The sequence below is a fragment of the Protomyctophum bolini genome (genome assembly GCF_963924005.1).
Source record: "Protomyctophum bolini genome assembly, chromosome: 3".
Classification (NCBI taxonomy): domain Eukaryota; kingdom Metazoa; phylum Chordata; class Actinopteri; order Myctophiformes; family Myctophidae; genus Protomyctophum; species Protomyctophum bolini.
In genome coordinates, this window is record NC_137864.1 from 32454103 (window position 1) to 32474457 (window position 20355).

General features: G+C 44.2%; 2 protein-coding genes across 2 annotated transcripts in view; one reads left to right on the plus strand and one right to left on the minus strand.

Moving 5' to 3' along the window:
• LOC308312524 (zeta-sarcoglycan-like) overlaps positions 1-20355 on the minus strand; it is a 205291-nt gene that overhangs the window by 3969 nt on the left and 180967 nt on the right. Inside the window, exon 7 of the mRNA XM_080759133.1 lies at positions 17668-17791. Coding sequence (XP_080615259.1) covers positions 17668-17791 — 124 coding nt within the window. The remainder of the gene's footprint in view (positions 1-17667; positions 17792-20355) is intronic.
• On the plus strand, positions 8961-11162 carry LOC308313379 (disintegrin and metalloproteinase domain-containing protein 17-like; the record flags this gene model as incomplete). Its single annotated transcript, XM_080760478.1, has 1 exon — positions 8961-11162. One exon carries the CDS (start codon positions 8961-8963, stop codon positions 11160-11162), a length of 2202 nt encoding a protein of 733 aa, XP_080616604.1.

Below are 20355 nucleotides of genomic sequence, written 5' to 3' on the forward strand. Positions count from 1 at the left end.
CACACAATTTGTGAAATAACCCAATCAAGAAACGTACTATTAAATGTTCACCTGAGGGACTCCCCAACTATTGAACAGTGGTTCTAAAATATTATATCTAATCAACTTCCATTGAGGATGCATGAAGGAAGACTACTGGCCTAGGGATGTGAGCAGCCAACCGCTCATTTCACTGACGGTTTAATTATGATTTCCACATTCGGGCCCCTCCAATGTATGGCTTTTGAAGATTACGTTATGTGGCAGCCAAGTCGATTGACTTTAATGTTTGTTTAGAGCACTAAATGACGATGTAAGACGTAATGTGGCCGATTTAAATACAGTGGACACGCCATGCCACGTTTTGTCAACATGTAAAAAAACATATTTGAAAATAGCTCTTCTACAAGCTCACCGCGTGTTGCAATGCTACGCATTGTGATCTTGTACACAATGCCATTTTCTAATAGCTGAAAAATAGGGCTCAATTGTTTCTCATTAACAGGGAATCCCCTGGAACTCCCCTGAATTAAGGACCCCTGGTGGTCACCGGACCTCTCTTTGAGAACCACATGTTCTGAGTCATAACTTGTTTTATGTCTCAGACACAAAAGGACATTCAGACTAATAATGCCAGCCTATTCACATCGTACAGAAGTGCATGTCATCGAGACAAATGGGTGTAAGCCAGCCATAATGCTAACTAAATTAGCCTGTCTGGCCATAATGGTTTTGAATGTGAAACACCATCAATGATAACCTTTTAAACTGAATAGCACATAACTTTCCTCCCATAGCCCGCCACAAGAAAAGGTAAGAGAAAACCTTGTATCTCTATATTTCAACTTCTTATGTTTTATATATATTTTATTTGTCACTTAATGCACTTCATCGCGCAAGCATGTCAAGCGAAAATAGCCGATCTACGAGCTCACAGTCGCATCGTAGATCGTCTATTTTCACTATTTCTGAAGATTTCCGTTCCATTTCCTGAAAAGTAAGGTTTTTTTGGACATACAAGGTGTCCACCCGACAAAGAGGAAATATCACGATTGAGGCTATTAACAGGTCCCAGGTGTGGTCCTCTCATCTATTAACAGGTCCCAGGTGTGGTCCTCTCATCTATTAACAGGTCCCAGGTGTGGTCCTCTCATCTATTAACAGGTCCCAGGTGTGGTCCTCTCATCACTATTAACAGGTCCCAGGTGTGGTCCTCTCATCACTATTAACAGGTCCCAGGTGTGGTCCTCTCATCTATTAACAGGTCCCAGGTGTGGTCCTCTCATCTATTAACAGGTCCCAGGTGTGGTCCTCTCATCACTATTAACAGGTCCCAGGTGTGGTCCTCTCATCACTATTAACAGGTCCCAGGTGTGGTCCTCTCATCACTATTAACAGGTCCCAGGTGTGGTCCTCTCATCTCCCGTCCTCAGTAAAAAGCTGGCAGGGCTCAGCTCAGCATCGCCGAGCAGAAGGATTCTGTCACGCTTGGCCACGTACTGTAAGACCACATCCGATTTCTAACAGCCTCCTCCTCGCCATGGCAACTAAGAACCACAATGCACCTGGGCACGGCGATAAGAAGGGATAGAGAGAGGTTGTTCGAAAGTACGGCGTGCTTGTGTGAGTATGCAGAGATGTGTGATAATACAGAGAAAATTACTTTACTGTATCTCATCCGGAAACAGGGGATGTTGAACAGGACAGAGTCAGGAGGAGAGAGAGAGATATATATTTTCGAGAGTGGAATTCTAGAAACAGCAAGGAGACAGGGAGTGGAGAACAGTTACTCAACGTAGGACAGACGGACAGACAGAGAGAATGCAGACGAAGGGACAGACAGACAGACAGACATATTCTGTCTAGCTAGAAAATAGCTGATTTACAAGCTTGCGAGTTCTTGTGAGATTGTATGTAAGTAAATAAGCCTTGCCGAGCCATGAGGCCCATAAGGCAGGAACCTGCATCTCCTGTTTCTGTAGCGTGAGGCAGCTTGATGTACAATTATACCCCCTGGACATGACGCTAGTACAGTATGTCACAGGCACTTACCCCCGATCCAACCTTTGATGCTGAGTGCCAAGCAGGGAGGCATTGGGTCCCATTTTTATAGTCTTTGGTGTGAGCCTACCGAGGATGGAACCCCGACCTCCCAGTCTCAGTGTGGCATGTTGGGAGGCACGCCTGAGACAGGTGTTAGCTGAGTGAGGGCCAAGGGTGAGCACTTCTGTGGACTCAGGGTTACGATCCTCCAACGTCAACATGGATACGTTAAAGTGAGTCAACCACAGTACAGTAAGCATCGGACGCCAAAGTTTACTGACTGAGCATCAAAGTAATTTGATGAGTTGACAGTGTGAATCCATACTGCGTAGTAAAATGAGAAGAGGGCATGAAGGGACAGAAGGGACAGACAGACAGACAAGGGGTAGGTTAAGGGAGTGGAGGTCATTTGTGGGCAGTTCATGGGGAGGATTAGAGCTCACGTCCATCCTAAATTAATGTGTCTGTAAGAATTAGGCTGCTCCCATGTTAGACCACATGTGTGGGGGAGTGTGTATAGGCACCACGGGGATACACACACACACACACACACACACACACACACACACACACACACACACACACACACACACACACACACACACACACACACACACACACGTGGTTTTGTGCGAGCGTGCAAGAAAGAGAGAGAGAGAGAGAGAGAGAGAGAGAGGGAGGGAGAGATGGTCTCCCACAGGTCTGCTTACAGAGAAAGTGTCTCACAGACACAAGAGATGCAGCAATTATAGACAGTCAAAACATTTTTCATGGATGATTTCCTTTGGTAGAGCTAGAGTGGAGTAGAGAGGGGGAGAGAGAGAGAGAGAGAGAGCAGGACATGCAGGACCTTTTCAGCATCTGCAAAGGAGGGGAGGGGGGAGGAGAGGAAGGCAAACGATGAAGGAAAGAAAGAAGGAACAAAGGAGTGTGAACCTAGAATCTTTTAGCAGATAGAAAAAAAGATAGATGGAGGCAGAGGAGAGGAAAATTGTTTGGGCGGGATAAACACTCCCACCATACAACCGTTCGCACGCACGCATGCACGCACGCACACACAGCAGTGCCTTTGTGTCGCTGTGTGCTTGTGTTACACAGACCATTAGGCTTGTAGAATGGATGGGCGTGGGAGTCAGGACTCACAGTGAGCTAAATGACACAATGACACAGACAGGCAGGCAGGCAGACACACAGACAGACACACACACACACACACACACACACACACACACACACACACACACACACACACACACACACACACACACACACACACACACCGGGTGACAGCTGGGGACAGAGTTGACAATGCGGATTGGACATGTGGTGTGGTGGGGACATGCTGACCGGGGAGATGATGGTTCTCGATTCCATCCCAATTGTTACGCAACTCAAATGTCGCTGAGTCGGCTATATAGCAGACTTTTGGCAATGCTTGGCAGTCGCCTAACAGTTACAGTAATTAACGTTCATGGCATTTGGGGATTATTAAATGTGTTTGTAATGAACAGAAATAATAAATATCCATCTGCAGGTTGGCAGACCCTCTCTCTCTCTCTCTCTCTCTGAATCATGAGTGGAGATCCATTCAATCCGCGGGTCTTACACATAACGTAAATGAACACGTAATTATTATATATAAGGTGTGTGAGCATAGCAGGCTGCTATGCTCACACACCTTATATATATATATATATATATATATATATATATATATATATATATATATATATATATATATAATTTACACAGTCAGTATAGGTTAAGGAAGAGCAACAAAAGAAGGTGTAGGTGCCAGCCTAACGACATGGCCTGTCACCTGGCCGCTGAGCAAGGCTCAGTGTTCTGATGACAGACTCATGCCACCTACATACTTTATGCGGTCAATTTAGATTATACCTGTGCACATGTAGGCCTACTGCATTATACATGATGTGCATGTGCATGCACAGAGAGTAAAGTTTTAAGCAGAAAATGGATAGCAATAGGGAACGGAAGAGACAGCTGTGCTGAGGCACTATGGGGAGCCCTCTGTGTGTGTGTGTGTGTGTGTGTGTGTGTGTGTGTGTGTGTGTGTGTGTGTGTGTGTGTGTGTGTGTGTGTGTGTGTGTGTGTGTGTGTGTGTGTGTGTGTGTGTGTGTGCGTGCGTGTGCGTGCGCACATGTGTGTCAGGCCACCACAGCATCTGTTCTTCCAGCAGCATATTTACCTCCCACCAGCATTGTAATTCACACACAGCCCCCTGCCTTCACCTGCAGGTAAATCAACAGGAACCCACAGACCCACAGCACTAGTCCCCATGCAGGTAACTGGACCCATAACACCCCCGGGTGCCTCCATCAAACCTCAACAACATGTCGACGCGTGAGGCTAACCTAACTTCATTAATGTCCTATAGTTATAAACTGCTTCCAACCCTGCTGCCCACTACAGATGCATATAGAGCTGGTGACCTGTATATACAGGTTTACAGTAAGTCGTTTTTTTGCCATTCGGTAAGCGTTCCTGCATAACTGATGATGATGTCACGCATATAACCTCTATTAGCATGTTTTAACATGCAAATATTTAAATTATATTATTCATACTTTTATTCACATATTGACTTTGCATTCAGCCACTTTTAACCACCCATATTCCAGAACATATACACAACACGTGCGCTGTGTACGGCTTGAGCTTGGAGATAAAATGAGAACCTGCGTCAGCCTGCTCATGAGGTGTGTAACTAAATAAATGATACGTCAACATTACAGAACGCATTGTTTTTACTACAGTAGATACAATACAAAATTATGCAGCATCACTACTATGCTATGCGTTGCAATGTACTACAGTATAATAACAGTAACATATTTATTATGATATTATTCTATATTTCCATTGCTCCGTCAGCCAAGTGAGTGAGGGCCTTCACAAACATTTAAGCTCACACTGATTCCTTCATATCTGTCCCCGCTGTCGGCTGCGTCGACTCCATTTCCTCTCATTTGGCACCGTCTCTGCTCCCTGGTGGAGCAGAGGGCGTTGATAATGATGCATGACTCTGGCCCCCAAACTCTTCCTGGGAAACCCCAGCAGGAAAACACAGTTTAGTCTGTGACAGATAGGAGGACATTAGATGGCATATTATGGATTATAGCAGCGCTAGCAAACGCTGGCTTGTCACCTTAGCTTTGCAGTTATACACGTTCATTTTCATCTGTGTGTTCTGCAGTTTAAGTATCCCAAAACGCGATAGATTTATTTTGATTTTTTTCCTCTCTGGGACCCAAAATTCATTACCTCGCTGCTTCAACAGGAGGCTAGAGGCAATACGAACGGGTTCCGTTTCATCATCTGTCTAATTAAAGACTAACAAATAAACGCGACAAGGAACTATCTGGTAGAGTAGCAATAATAGAGTTTGGGCTCCAACCACTTTAGTTGAAAACCGATGAGCATCTTGGTTGAATGATAAACTAGCAGTGATCCATGTCTGCAGCATCTGGGTGGGTTGACTACTGATTAACTGCAGCTGGGCATCCCAGGATCTGGGTGGGTTGACTACTGATTAACTGTAGCTGGGCATCCCAGGATCTGACTGTTGAAGAATGACTGCACTAGATCACTCTGAATCATGCCAGCACTAATGTCATTTGTCATGAGAAACAGATCTCTTTTAGGGACAGTGCTAGCATCTTATCGTTTCCTTCCCGAATGGGTTATCCATCTCCTGCTCTATACAGTATCTGTCTGTACGGTTGGCAGCAACGGTGTAGCGGCCATTGTCCAATAGTATCAGTGGTGTACTGTAAAGTAACTAAGAACATTTACTTAAGTACTGTACTTAAGTGCAATTTGGAAGTATTGTACTTTACTTGAGTATTTCCAATTTCCAATACTTACTTACTTACTTCTACTTCTACTCAACTACATCAAATATTGTACTTTTCCTCCATTAAAGTCATTTGAAAACTTTGTAGATTTTGATAATCATTACAAAACATATACATTAACCACTTCAGCCCTATGTGAATTTGAGTAATTTCAAAATAGCATATCTACAAGCTCACAATGCTGTGAGCTTGTAGATCTGCTATTTTCAAAATATTTGTATACATTTGAAACTTGAAACGGGATATTCTGCATAATGAATATATTCTACTTTTGGTAGTACATTTTGATGCTGATACTTTTGTATACATTTACTAGAGTAAACTTTTAATAGAATACTTGTAACAGAGTACATCTACATTGCAGTATTGATACTTTTACTTAATTAAACATTTGAGTACTTTTCTCACCACTGTTATGGACCAGGGATGTCTGGTTGGCCTACTGCCCACAACCACAGGGATTGGTGGTGAACATTTGCAATGAATCGAGGATATATGAACGTTTCACTTTTTGAATTATATTACGGAAGAAAATGAACTTTTGCATGATATTAAATTGTTTTTGAGCAGGAGCTGTATATTCCTCAACTGGATTCCGACAGCAGCTGCAGACAGATGAGGGAACGCTACTCGCTGGAGAGCTTTTTGCTGTTGTTGTTTACAGTAAACCAACCATCATTCATACAGTTAAGTATGTGCTCCATTTCAAGCTGCCACACTGCAAGTCTTTGAGTGGAAATTACAGAGAAACTGTTGGTCATGGAATTACAACTTGAAAAGAAGACTTGGCGTACAAATCTAGTCCATGTTGCTGTGTAAATGAAACTTGTGATCACACAAAGTATAGAAGTGTAGCCATAACCTTTACTCTAGTGCCACACACACACACACACACACACACACACACACACACACACACACACACACACACACACACACACACACACACACACACACACACACACACACACACACACACACACACACACACACACACACACACACACACACAATTGTAATTCCTTCACCAATACTGTATATACCTAGTTGGAGCAGCTCTTTGCAAACGGTCTGATCTCAGCTTTGAGCTACTCTTTACACCCCGTTCTTCTGACTCGTCATGCTGTTGTTCAACTGTCTGTAACAGTTGTAATGAATGCAGAGAGAGAGAGGGCGGGAGGATGGGGAGAATGAGAGGTTGCGAGAGGTTCAGAATGAACAAACAAATGAGCAAATGAGAGAGAGAAAATGAAAGACCAAGAAGAGAAAGAGGAACAATGAATCAATGAGAAAGGAGTTAATGAATGTGAAAGAGAGAGAGAGAATGAATGTGAAAGAGAGAGAGAGAGAGAGAGAGAGAGAGAGCGCAGGAGAGCTAGGAATCCTGAGAGGATCTGTCAGCTCTTGTTGGCTGTGATTCTAATGGAAGGCCTCGCTCCTCTCCCTAACCCATTTGGCCTTAATTCCAGCATTGCTTTCCAAACTTTTTAAACTTTAATGGCCCCCCTCCTTAAGTGCCAGCTGCTGACAACATTGATTTGGCTTTAAGCCTTTGCTGTCCCGCGTGCCTTTTATTTTCCCCTTGCAGAATCGACAGAAACATCTATTTTCTGCCCCCCCCCCCCCTTCCAGCCCTGCCCTCCCCCTTGCGCTCATCTCATCCTCCCCTCTTTCTGCCCTCGGTTCATTTGACGGTGTCAGCGCTCACAGGAGGCAGCTTGTATGAGAACGCTTGAATAGGAAAAGCCATTTGGATAAGCTCTTCATTTTCTGCGTCGATTTAATTTAATTCGATTTAAAATAATGTTTTTGCTTAGTCCAGAAAGGATTGACTGATAGGGGATTCTTTTGCGGGTAGATAGATAGTAGATACTTATGTTATGTGGGAAGGAGACACATTATGCACAGGAAATAGGTAAATACTTGATTATAGCTGGTCATAAACTATAAAGTCCAATAAATGTGGTCGTACACTAAATAGCAAAGAAATAAAGAAAGAGTAATACATCTTTGGATATTGTTGATATACTCACTACAATATTGATATTGTTTGACAATTTTTGTAAAATATTTTGAATATTTTAAGTACTCCATAGCTCAAGCACAGATTTGACAGAGAGCTTCCCCTTGTCATTGTGAGTAATGTTTACCAGGAGCATCTATCTATACTTTGCCTCTGGCACTGGCGCTGTCCTCCGCTGCCTTCTGGTAACAAGCCTGGCTTGTTCCCTATTTCCTCCCCAGCTGAATGCAACGATGTTACCTGGACCAAAACGAACGCTCGTAAAAATGAAGTGGCTGTGAAGTACAGAGCTTTTCAGACATTACGTCAGTTAGTACCGAAACCATAAAAGAGTTTATACCATAAAAAAATACTTTGCTATTTTATAGCCTGGGGTGCCTGGAGTCACTGCTACTACGACAGTGTGTGTGAATGGAACTTCAGAAGGGCACGCATGCGCGCACACGCATGCACGCACGCACGCACGCACGGATAGATACATCTGCTGTTACTGTTGTTAGTCTATCAATATTTGTATTTATACCCTGTCTGTCTGTCTGTCTCTCCACATTTCATTAATTTTCATAAATGAATGCCCTATTTTTACACTTTACCCCTGACAGACTCAACTGACTCTCTATGTTTCTCTGTGTCTCTGTCTGTCTCTCTTCCTCGTTGACCGAACTCCATATTTGGGCATAATCCAGGCACATGTGGCACCGTGATGTAGCTGTTGCCAAACAATGTTGATTTGCACAGGCATCAGAGATCTCCATTTGTGGACAGAAAACAATGTCGTAACCATTTAATTTCCCCAGCTGGGCTATATCTCCTCTAGATATCAATCATGGTACTTTGACAGCCTTTGTCTTTCAACAGAACCAGTTATAGCAATGGCTATAAGCCTTGCCATTTAATGAACCATTGAAGGTCGTTGTTTTATGCTGTGTTTTGGTTATCTTGTGCCTGGATAGATTACAGTGTTTCCTTAGCCGGAAACACTGTAAATACCATCCACAGAAACCCTGTTCCGTGGCCAAGTTTCATCCGTTATTATCATGTCTGTAGTGAAGTATTTATGGCTTATTGCCTTTCTGGCTCTTTGTCGGGTCCAATGTGCTATACAGTCCAGCATTACGGAGGAGAATCTGAAAGAAACCCAGGCTCTTAATGCTATACTCTCAGATTTTGATGTTCTGCCTACATCTGGAATTAAGCTACACTCCGTAAGGAAGAGCATGGTTGGTGTTAGTACCCAGTCCCACCTGGAACGCCTGGTCAGCTTCACAGCCCTGCAGAGACATTTCACACTTTATCTGACCACTAACATGGACCTGTTCGCTGACAACTTTAAGGCTGTTTTTGTCGACAAAGACGGGAGAGAGGAGAGCTACGATGGCAGCCTACAGAACCACTTCGTCGGACATGTTGTAGGAGAAGAGCAGTCACGTGTGCAAGCACACATAGATGGTGAGGAGTTCTCTGCTCACATCCAAACGGAGGAAGCCGAGTACAATGTAGAGCCTCTGTGGAGGTTCACAGAGTCCAGCCCCGACGGCCGCTTGCTGGTCTATCGCTCCGAGGACATCAAGAACGCACTGGGAGACGCAACACCATCTTCCCGTGTTTGTGTCGATATCCACACAGAAGATGCTGCCAGGGGGAACGGAGACAGACACGCGGGGGAGAACAAGACACGGATGTACAGACAGAAACCACAAACACACATTCAGAAGAACACCTGTCCCCTTCTGCTGGTGGCTGACTACAGATTCTTCCAACGCACAGGCCGCGGAGAAAAGAGTATCACTCTCAACTATATGATTGAGTTGTTTGAACGGGTGGATGGCATATTCAGGAGTACCACCTGGAATGACCAATTCAAAGGCTATGGAGTCCAGGTCGGACACATCGTCATCCACACAGAGCCTACCAGTCCTCCCCCAGGCGGTGAAACAGGCTGGGTCCACTATAACATGAAGAACAGCCCAGTGATAGGAAAGGACTTCTGGAACTCCAGGGCTCTTCTGTCGCAATTCACTGAAGACATTGCCTCCGACATGTGCCTGGCTCATCTGCTCACCCATCAGGACTTTGAGGAGGGACTCCTGGGCCTGGCCTATGTGGCGTCTCCCACAGGCCAAAGCGTGAGTGGAGTCTGCGCCAGACCAACAGACCATTCCGACAATAATATGCCAAAGAGGATTTACTTTAACACAGGCTTGACCACCACCACAAGTCTTGGGAGAACCCTTTTAACAAAGGCAGTTGACCTGGTGATCACCCATGAATTGGGCCACAACTTTGGGGCGCTGCACGATGACCCAGACAATGTTGAGTGTGCCCCTAATGACGACGACGGTGGCAGGTTTGTCATGTACCCCTTCGCTGTGAGAGGAGACAAGATCAACAATAAGCACTTCTCTCCTTGCAGTAAGAGGTCAATAGGGAAGGTGCTGCAATGGGTGCAGCACCAGGAATGCTTCCAGGAAAGGAACAGTAAGATCTGTGGGAACTCGCGGGTTGAGGAGGGTGAGGAATGTGACCCAGGGCAGGACCTCAACGATGAATGCTGTACAACCAACTGCAAGTTAGTACCTGGCAAACAGTGCAGTGACAAGAATAGTCTTTGCTGCGAGAAGTGCAATTTTAAGTTGGCAGGGAAGAGGTGTCAGGAACCCATCAATGCTACTTGTAAGGGCATATCCAAATGCACAGGCGCCAGCAGCGAGTGTCCGCCTCCTGAAAATGCCGCCGACGGTGTTCTCTGTGTTGACAACGGACTGTGTCGTGGAGGAGAATGCAACCCATTTTGTGAGGCCACACAGAACCTCAAGTCCTGCTCATGCAACAACATTGAGGACTCTTGTAAACTGTGTTGCAGGAGCAAAGACGGCATGTGCACTCCCTTGATTCAACCAAATGATGGCAAATTCCTCTTCCTGCGCAAGGGCAAACCCTGCACTGTCGGCTTCTGTGATGGGGGTGGAAAGTGCATGAAGCAGGTGCAGGATATAACAGAGATCCTGTGGGATTTCATCGACAAGCTGGATATAAACACATTCCGGAAGTTCCTGGCTGATAACATAGTGGGCTCAGTTGTGTTTTTGTCCCTGGTCTTCTGGATTCCCCTCAGCATCCTGGTTCACTGTGTGGACAAACGCCTTGACCAGCAGTATGAAGACACTACCTATAATAATGAAGACTTAATATCCCAACATCTAACCTCCAAGAACCTGACAGAAACCCAGCAGCTCTGAGTCGGTACCAGTGCACATCACGACCACTCATTTGGTACGTAATCCTCATACAGTATGTGGATCTGACCGAGCCGAGCCGGCGCCTCAAGAGACAGGAGTGCATCGACAGTAAAGACGAGACGAGAATGCATTCAAGGCCTTTTGTTTGTTAGTACACATTTGCAGAAACAAGCAACACATTGAAGTAGAAAATACATACAATGTGCTATTTCTTGACACCCATACAATGGTGTCAAGAAATAGAATGGTACATATACTCTTTATGTACATTTTTGAGAGTATGTCTGTCTGTCTGTCTGTCTGTCTGCTCGAGTACAGAATGTCTGTGACATCATCAGACATCATCATTGTGATGAAAGGCACCGCTCACTTCACACAAGTGTGATTTTTGTGAATTTATATGGCTTTAGGATGACTTAGTCTTAGAGGTAATAATTATGTAGACGGTCAAATCAGACCAAATATATTACAGTACAGATCATATTACTTCAGTAGTCTTGTAATACCAAAGACAACTAGTGCAATCAGTGGGCCCTGGCGCAGGCTGGTGAGTGATAACACTTGAAAAGGACCTGATCTGTTGTGTGTTATGGCCCAGAGGAGAAGGTATACTGTATACTGCAATGTGTTATGGCCTAGAGGAGAAGGTATATACTGCTGTACTGAGAGGAAGGTTATAGAGCTGGCCAATACGCAGTGAAGTTATCTGCTGAATTGATAGCCTAGTGTTCTGGATGCGGTGGTGTGTGTGTGTGTGTGTGTGTGTGTGTGTGTGTGTGTGTGTGTGTGGGTGTGTGGGGGCATTTGTATATCAGCCTCAGGTCTTAATGGGTTTAAGTGGTTTCCTTTCCAGTCAGTTTGACCAAGCAGAAAAGTACATTGTGGTTATGTTTTGTGCATTTTACCTACTGTATATGCATATAAGACCTTTTCAAAGGGCCTGCCTCATGGCATCTCAGTGCGAAGTCAAAGCCTTGCCATGGAGGAGAAATGCATTTGCTAGGGGTGAAATGGTGTGATTTCACACATGGGTGGCAATTCGATGGTGGCGATGACAATTCAGTGGAGACAAAGAGCCAGATCAGGCACGACAATGGTGGAAATAATGGCTTTACAGAGAAAGATCAGGAAAAGATCAGGGAAGGAAGTGTGAAGAAGTCCAATCTGTATGATGGAATGGGGTGAGGCAGAAAATAGCAGCCAGGAGAATGAGACTAGCAGGACACTGCCAAAGACACAAAGAGCTTCCAGCCAGCAAGCTAGTGCTGTGGCTTGGAACCAACACATGGGCACCGGTCACGAGGACGTCCCATATTAACAGGACATTCAAGAAAGACGCAGGAGCACAAAGCACCAATGAACTGGCCAGATGAATGGAGAACCGGGATCACTGGTACCATCTTGATGCACACTTTTTGTATCTTTACCTTTCTTTCATTCTTTCTTGACCGTTCCATTAGCGGACATATGGAGACTGCTGTAATATGAATTCCCTGTCAGATTGTTGTTCCCATAATAGCCAAAGGGACACAGAGACAAATAACAGCAGTTTCAAACCGAATTGGATGGTGTTAAAAGAGCATCTTCTACAGGCCAAGGTCAATACAGTGGAAAGATGTCCAGCCTCCATTTGTACACTATTTAGTGAGTGGAGAGCTGGCTTTTGACCCCAGGCTTAAGCCATAAGACCCACACTGTTGACTATTGCTTGATGACTATTGATCTCTTACATAATGGACTCTTGACAATGCACCACTGCACGTTATTGTCACTGCTCACACTGTTGCACTGCTTATCTGTACATTTACCACTATGACATGGCCAAAGGTTTATAGAGCTTGTAGATCTGATACTTTTGAAGTATGATCAAGTAGGGCATTAGTTAAAAAAATCCAACAACAACAAAAGACACACAGTTTGAATATGGAGATAAGAGGTTTCGCCCCGACAGTTCTATTTTCCATTTCCTGAAAAGTGACAGCCTTTGGATATACAAGGTTTCCACCCAACAGCGACAATATGGGAAATAAGTGTTTACTGATAGGTTACTGATCCAACATTTGGGGAAGTAAGGAGTTGTCTGGTTGTCAGGGAGATCGAGAAATCGAAGGGAGAAACATAAAGTCAGTGAAAACAAAGAGAGAGTAAATTGGAATGACAACGCGTCAATAAAAGCCGAGACACAAAGTTAAAACAAAGAAAAGCGAACAAAGAAGACAGAAAGGAGGTTAAAAAGGAGAGAGGAGAAAAAGATGGTTTCTCCTCCTTGCAGCATGACAACCACGGTGATGTATTGACCGGGACAGGGCAGAGTTAATTAGAAAGGCTGTGAGAGCGGAGAGAGAGAGAGAGAGAGAGAGAGAGAGAGAGAGAGAGAGAGAGAGAGAGAGAGAGAGAGAGAGAGAGAGAGAGAGAGAGAGAGAGAGAGAGAGAGAGAGAGAGAGAGAGAGAGAGAGAGAGAGAGAGAGAGAGAGAGAGAGAGAGAGAGAGAGAGAGAGCGCGCGTTGAGAAGGGAACAGTTAAAAGTGTGAGGAGAGATCTAAAGAGAGGCGGGGAGTAATGTAAAGGTTAGAGGAGTTGAAGAGAGTGGGGAGAGGAGAGGAGACAGGAGTAAATATAACAAGGAGGTATACAGAGGAGAGGAGTCAATGTAACAATGAGGTATACAGAGGAGTCAATGTAACAATGAGGTATACAGAGGGAAAGTGGACACCAGAAGAGGGGAGAGCGAGAGCGAGAGAGAGAGAGAGAGAGAGAGAGAGAGAGAGAGAGAGAGAGAGAGGAGAGATGAGAGCAGGAGAAGAGAGACAGAGGAATGCAACTGAAGAGGATGTAAGGCAGAATGACAGACATGGACCCCCTCTAGGGGCTGTGTAGCTTCATGGCAATTCAGTCACTAGTTTGACAATGTAGTCACTTTGACACTCTAGTCACTTGTTTGACACTCTAGTCACTTGCTTGACAATCTCGTTATTTTTTTACCAAAGAGTTGGATGGTCCAAACAGCTTTACGATGTGCATTTCTTTCACACACTCACACACTAGCGGAGGCAGTCATGCAAGGCAAAGGACACTGTGACATAATGCCCAGAGGAACCAGTGACCAAACCGGTAATTGAACTGTGGGCCTTCACTGTCCCCCGACACACACACACACACACACACACACACACACACACACACACACACACACACACACACACACACACACACACACACACACACACACACACACACACACACACACACACACACACACACACACACACACACACACACACACACACACACACACGTAAAGTTGTGTGTGTGTGTGTGTGTGTGTGTGTGCGTGTGTGTGCCATTGACAATGAAGGGAAAAGGAGAAATTAGGTCATAATATGACCTAATTTCTCCTTTGAGACATGTGGGGCCAAGGTCTACGTCATATTATGTGCCTCAAATATGACGTAGACCTTGGCCTCACATGTCTCAATATTTGCCGTTGATGATGAAAGGAGAAATTAGGTAGAATGTCCGCCAAATATGAAGTAAATTTATACCAACACAAACATTAAATGCCATTGACAATGAAGGGAAAATTTACGTACAGTAGACGAGAAAATCGGCTAACCAATCATGTTGTTCATGAAATGATGTATAATGATAAGAGCGCTTCTCACTTTTTGATTTAGTTTAGTGTTGAGTAGTACGTTGAAGTGGGTCCACTAGTTCACTGGGTCCCAAACGTTTTAGCCTGTGACCCAACTAGCAGATCTATAAGCTCAAAAACACAGCCTGGGAAAAATCTGAGGTTCCTGCCTGTAGTGTGTGTCTCCTTCAAATGGTGAAAATCTTGTCTTTGTTGTACTTGGCACCCAAAGAGTTTAAAGGTGCACTACACCAATTTTCAACCTATATTATTATAATTGGTCTTCACTAATGCTTAGTATAATATCGTGTACTCGTTCTGTTTACTCAGTCTGTGCCTCAGAGAAGGGCTGTAGACAGTTCAGAAACCCATGTTCCAGTAGGCGTTTTTTATGAATGCAAGAACATATGGCTTCTATTACAGTAGCAGTAACCTTCCAAAAGAAAGCCTGCCATTTGCTTGCGTTCCACATTGACAATGTCAACTGTCCACAGCCCTCCTCTGAGACACAGACAGAGTAGACAACAACATATTATACTGAGCATTAGTGACAACCAATTATATGAAGATATGTTGAAAATGGATGAATTGGTCCACATACTTTAAATAGACGGGTTGCAATCGTGCTCCAATAATACAAATGAGACCCGTATTGTACTTTTAAAAACCATGCCAGACCAGAATGGTTTGAACCGACCATACCGTACCAAACTTATACCAATTCCAAACAAGCATAACAGTGGTAAAAAATAACTTCCTTCGTCCGTAACCTCCTGCAACACAAGGACAAGTTCCAGCGTGAGGCGTGCACTGCAGAGCAGGTTGACTGGCTGTCAGGGCCCCTCTGTGTTGATCACTGCATGGTGACCCTGACCCAACCAGGCAAACCATCTGTTACACTTATTTTACACTTCCCAGATGGGAAGATTAAAAGGTATTTAAAATGTTTCAGAAATGTTTAATAATAGCATCACGGCACCTATTTATAATTTAAGTGTTTAATTTAGGTTAATATGTATGTAATTTAATCTCAGAATCCAAACATGTCTCTCTCTCTCTCTCTGATCTTTTTTTTAAGACCCCTGCTCTGCTCTGCTCTATACAAAAGCCCCTCCTCAGAGTCAGCTGCCGTACCAACCCACATTGACACACACGGACAAGCTAGTCGGTGCGGATGTCTATCGCCACTTGAGCGACTTCGTCTGCACGCCGTGACACCTTTCCAGCCCAGGAATTATATCCATGTTGTATAATGCTCAGAGTTTTATTGTATCACTCTCATCCTGTTCGGTGCGCATAACTACCTCGGGGGGTATTGCTGAGAATAATGAGCCAATGCTGTTTGAAGTTCCACTCAAAGTGTTATTGCTGCTTACATGGGGAGGTATAGTGCACTGTGCACTCCTGCACTGGAAGCAGGGTCCTGTTCTAATGCCTGATGTGAATTGTCATACTTTGTCGTAATACGATAGCGCCACAAATAGCGGATCTACAAGCTCACAACGTCGTGACCTTGAAGATCGGCTATTTTCGACACAATAGTACAGAGTATAACTTAAAGGAGCAATAGACAACACCTGTTGGCTGTCGCATGACATTAGCTATTTCCACATCACATGTATTAGGGGAAGCATTGTAGTCTCCAACATTGTAAATTGTGTGATGGCAGACTTTCAAGGATATATTTTATGGTAGAAAGTACCAATGGAAACACATGGATAATTGCGTCTGTATACGTAAACAATAAAAAAAACTATACAGTTTTGCGGATAAAAACAAATATTACATTAATTATATCACAATCATAATACGTTTTTTGGGGTGAGGTAGGCGAGAAAATGACAAAGGAGAACCTGATGTTAAACTTTCTTGTTGTTTTCACAGAACTCTATTGTCTGGTATACTGTGTGTGTGTGTGCGTGCGTGCGTGCGTGCATGCGTGCGTGCACACATGCATGCATGTGCACGACTGACAACGAGAGAGACTGTTTCTGCAAGAGAAGCCCATTCTTCTGTTAATTACCGAGTTAATGACACACTATGCTTCAGTGATCCCACAACATGGCAGACACAGACACACACACACACACACACACACACACACACACACACACACACACACACACACACACACACACACACACACACACACACACAAAGATAATGACAAAGCCTGCTTTGGTGCTCAAGTTACGTGGAAGGACCATATAAAAGAAAGCTTGACAGTGATATGGCAAACTAACAATGACACGCACACACACACACACACGCATCAAATTAGCTTTAATGAAGTCCCTTCTACCGAACAGAGGAGCAGAGGAAAGGAGAGATGAGAGTACGAGAGGAAAGGAGATGAGAGTGTAGAAGAGGAAAGGAGATGAGAGAGGAGGATCAGAGGAGGAGAGGAAAGGAGGACAAGGTCACCTGGATTGATGACGCTCATTAGCCTAATAAGATACTTTAATGAAGCGCGCCAAACACTGTGGAGCACTGACCACACACACACACACACACACACACACACACACACACACACACACGACTCAAACGTTTGTTGCCTCTTATAAGCTTGCTGATATTTTTGGCACTTGCTCTGCTGACACGCACATGCACACACTCACACACGCACATGCACATGCACACATGTAGCGACAATATTAGACCATATTCCACAATTGGGTGTTTTTACTACTATTTCTTTACGCTCTCAAGATTCAATAACAAACCAATACAATGCTATAGCTAAGCAGATTAGCATCTCCATTACCATGCAAATGTATTGATATTTCTCTGTTTGTATCAATAACAGAGTGATAATTATCATATTTCTTTGATTCTGGCCAAAAGTAGGCCTCACATGCACCCAGCACCCACCTCTCCCTCTGAAGACTGCAGCAGGAGGTCTTTTCGACAGGAGGCCTTGAAGTCTCCCACCCCGGCATTCACCTCCACACCCCGGGGGGCCTCCAGGGTCAGGGAACGCGTTGGTGACTCCAACCTGGGGAGGAACAACAGCGTTTATCCATCAGAGGCCAGACTCCCAGTTTTTTTTTACTTAAGGCATGGAGTTGATAATGAAGGCATTAGAGCTATTGGCATGTAGCCTATATGTTTCTTTTCCGTGTGGGGAGTGGTGTGGTGGCGAAAATGCATATAAACACTTAGCTCTGGTCCATAGCTCTAATGCGTTACTTGCATTTAGAGCTATGTTACTCTCAACTTCCGCCGCTCGCATGAATGCAGACCAGCGTCTCCTCTTTAGCGTAAATAAAAATAACGTTTTTGCTACTCACCAAAACAAAGGCGAGTTGTGTCATTAGAAAGCCTACTTTCCTTAGTGGACGCACTCTGAGCCCCCCACCACACGTATAACCGGTACTTTTTGGCCAGAAAGGGATTTTTTTTTACCAGAGGTAAGATATTCTCTATGAGGCAGTTCTCTGGGCAATATCGGTAGAGGGCGCAGCGGAGTAACTAAAAGTATTTTTTTCCGGTGGAAACAAAATCCCCTTTTGGCTAAAAAGTACAGTTTATACGTGTGGTGGGGGGCTCAGAGTGCGTCCACTAAGGAAAGTAGGCTTTCTAATGACACAACTCGCCTTTGTTTTGGTGAGTCGCAAAAACGTTATTTTTATTTATAGAATAGAGTCCATTTAAGGCATGACCATCTCTTGTTACTCCTGAAACTCTGTACACTCCTGAAAGTATAACATATGTGTGGAAAAGAGTGCTGGGGGAAGCTCTGGAGGGAGACTAGTCTCTCTCCGGTGTGATGACACATACAATACAAGAGTGGAGGTTGAATCCTGATGGTTGAGTCCTGCTTCTTCCTGATGTTGTTTACTTACTAATAGTAATATCAAAATCTGCCAGAACAGTGGGAAGCCAGCTCTATTTTAAATGTGTTAGACCAGTGGTTCTAAAACCATGCTTAAACTGCAAAAGAAAATGATAGCTAGCATGATAGTGAATGATAACCCACATTTAATGAAATGAGTGAAAGAGTTGCACCAGGTGAAAAAGAGATGGTGACTCCTATTGGTCATATAGTGCACCTTCTCCATATGTGTGCCTATGTTTCCTATTCAATATCCATATTGATTTATATAAAAGTCAGACTTTTATAAACATAGTCTGATAAAACAGACTAAATCAGAAATTAATCACCCACCTCAGTGGAACACTCAACACTCTCTGTCTGCCTCTCTCTCTCTCTCTCTCGCACACACATACACACACGCGCACGCACGCTTCAGCTTACCTCGCGCCAGGCTTTAAGTTTCCACACAGACACACACGGAGCCGGCATAAGGGGTTTGTCCTTATTAAGTTCGGTCGAATTAAGTTAATGAAAACTTGATTGGACAGAGAAAAGTCCAGGGTACACCGGAAGCTATCATTGGAAGTACAGTAGACCATAGAACATAAATTATTCTTATTATGATCTGCTGTTGATCCTCCCATCAGCGACATGGGAGACTGGGGATATCATGACAAGAGACAAACGCGCATTCATGCTTTTCACTAACTCATTCACTGCAGGGCTATTCGGATACAATAATTGAATTCCCTTTGTCGCTCAAATACAGGCTGAAATAGATTTCTCAGCGGTGCATGAGAGAAAGTACTTCGCACCTCTACTCTGCTCTAATCGCACTGCTCCAGGTCTGTGATCCGTCGAGACGCTATGGTTGCTTCTGATTGGTATGTATAGGTGGTGCGGCTGGTTCCTCGTTTGGTTGGTTAACTCGCCAGTCAATCAGAGGCAGAATCGGGTGGGCTCACCGGGTGCTATTTTACGGCAAGCCGCAACAAAGCAAGTTATGGAAAAGTATTATAATGTATAGTACTAGTGAGAGTTGAAAATAAGTGTGGAGTGGTGGGTATAGGAAGAGGTTAAATTGTGTGACTCTCACTCTCAAAGAGTGAGACTTGGCAGCCCTGGACTCACTATTCAGCCAGTTTAAGTGTAATGAATGAAGTGCAAGGTCTTTTTGAACCTACTGTATCCATCCACTCAAAAAGCTATGTTTTTCCCCAACAAAAAAGTCTAAAAAAATAGAATACTGATAACAGTGCGTGCGTGCGTACAACATAATGAGAAAATGTAATATTCATGTTCGAAAAAGGGAGAGACACTACAAGTTAGTGCTGCACGATTCTTGCTCAGATTTAGAAATGAGATTGCATAGGTGTCTGAATCTAGATCTCAATCTTTGTTTGATTAATTGTGCAGCACTACTACATGTGTGACCTTCTATAACAATTGTGCACTCAAAGCGCTTTACAATGGTTGAGCTGCTTCAGATGGTCTGATGTTCAGCCTTAATGTCAACGAAAGGTGAGTACAATCACACTTTCTGGCCTTGACAGCCTCTACATCCAAACAGAAAAGTCCTATCTGATTGCATTAAACAACGGTCAATGACGTTAAACTCACAACTAGCTGCATGCGGAAGCCACATAAAGCCACTCTCTCCCCCTTCCACCACTGCATAGTACACACTGTTGCCCACCATCCGTCACAAACACCGGCGTCACACTCCATAAAAAACACCCTTC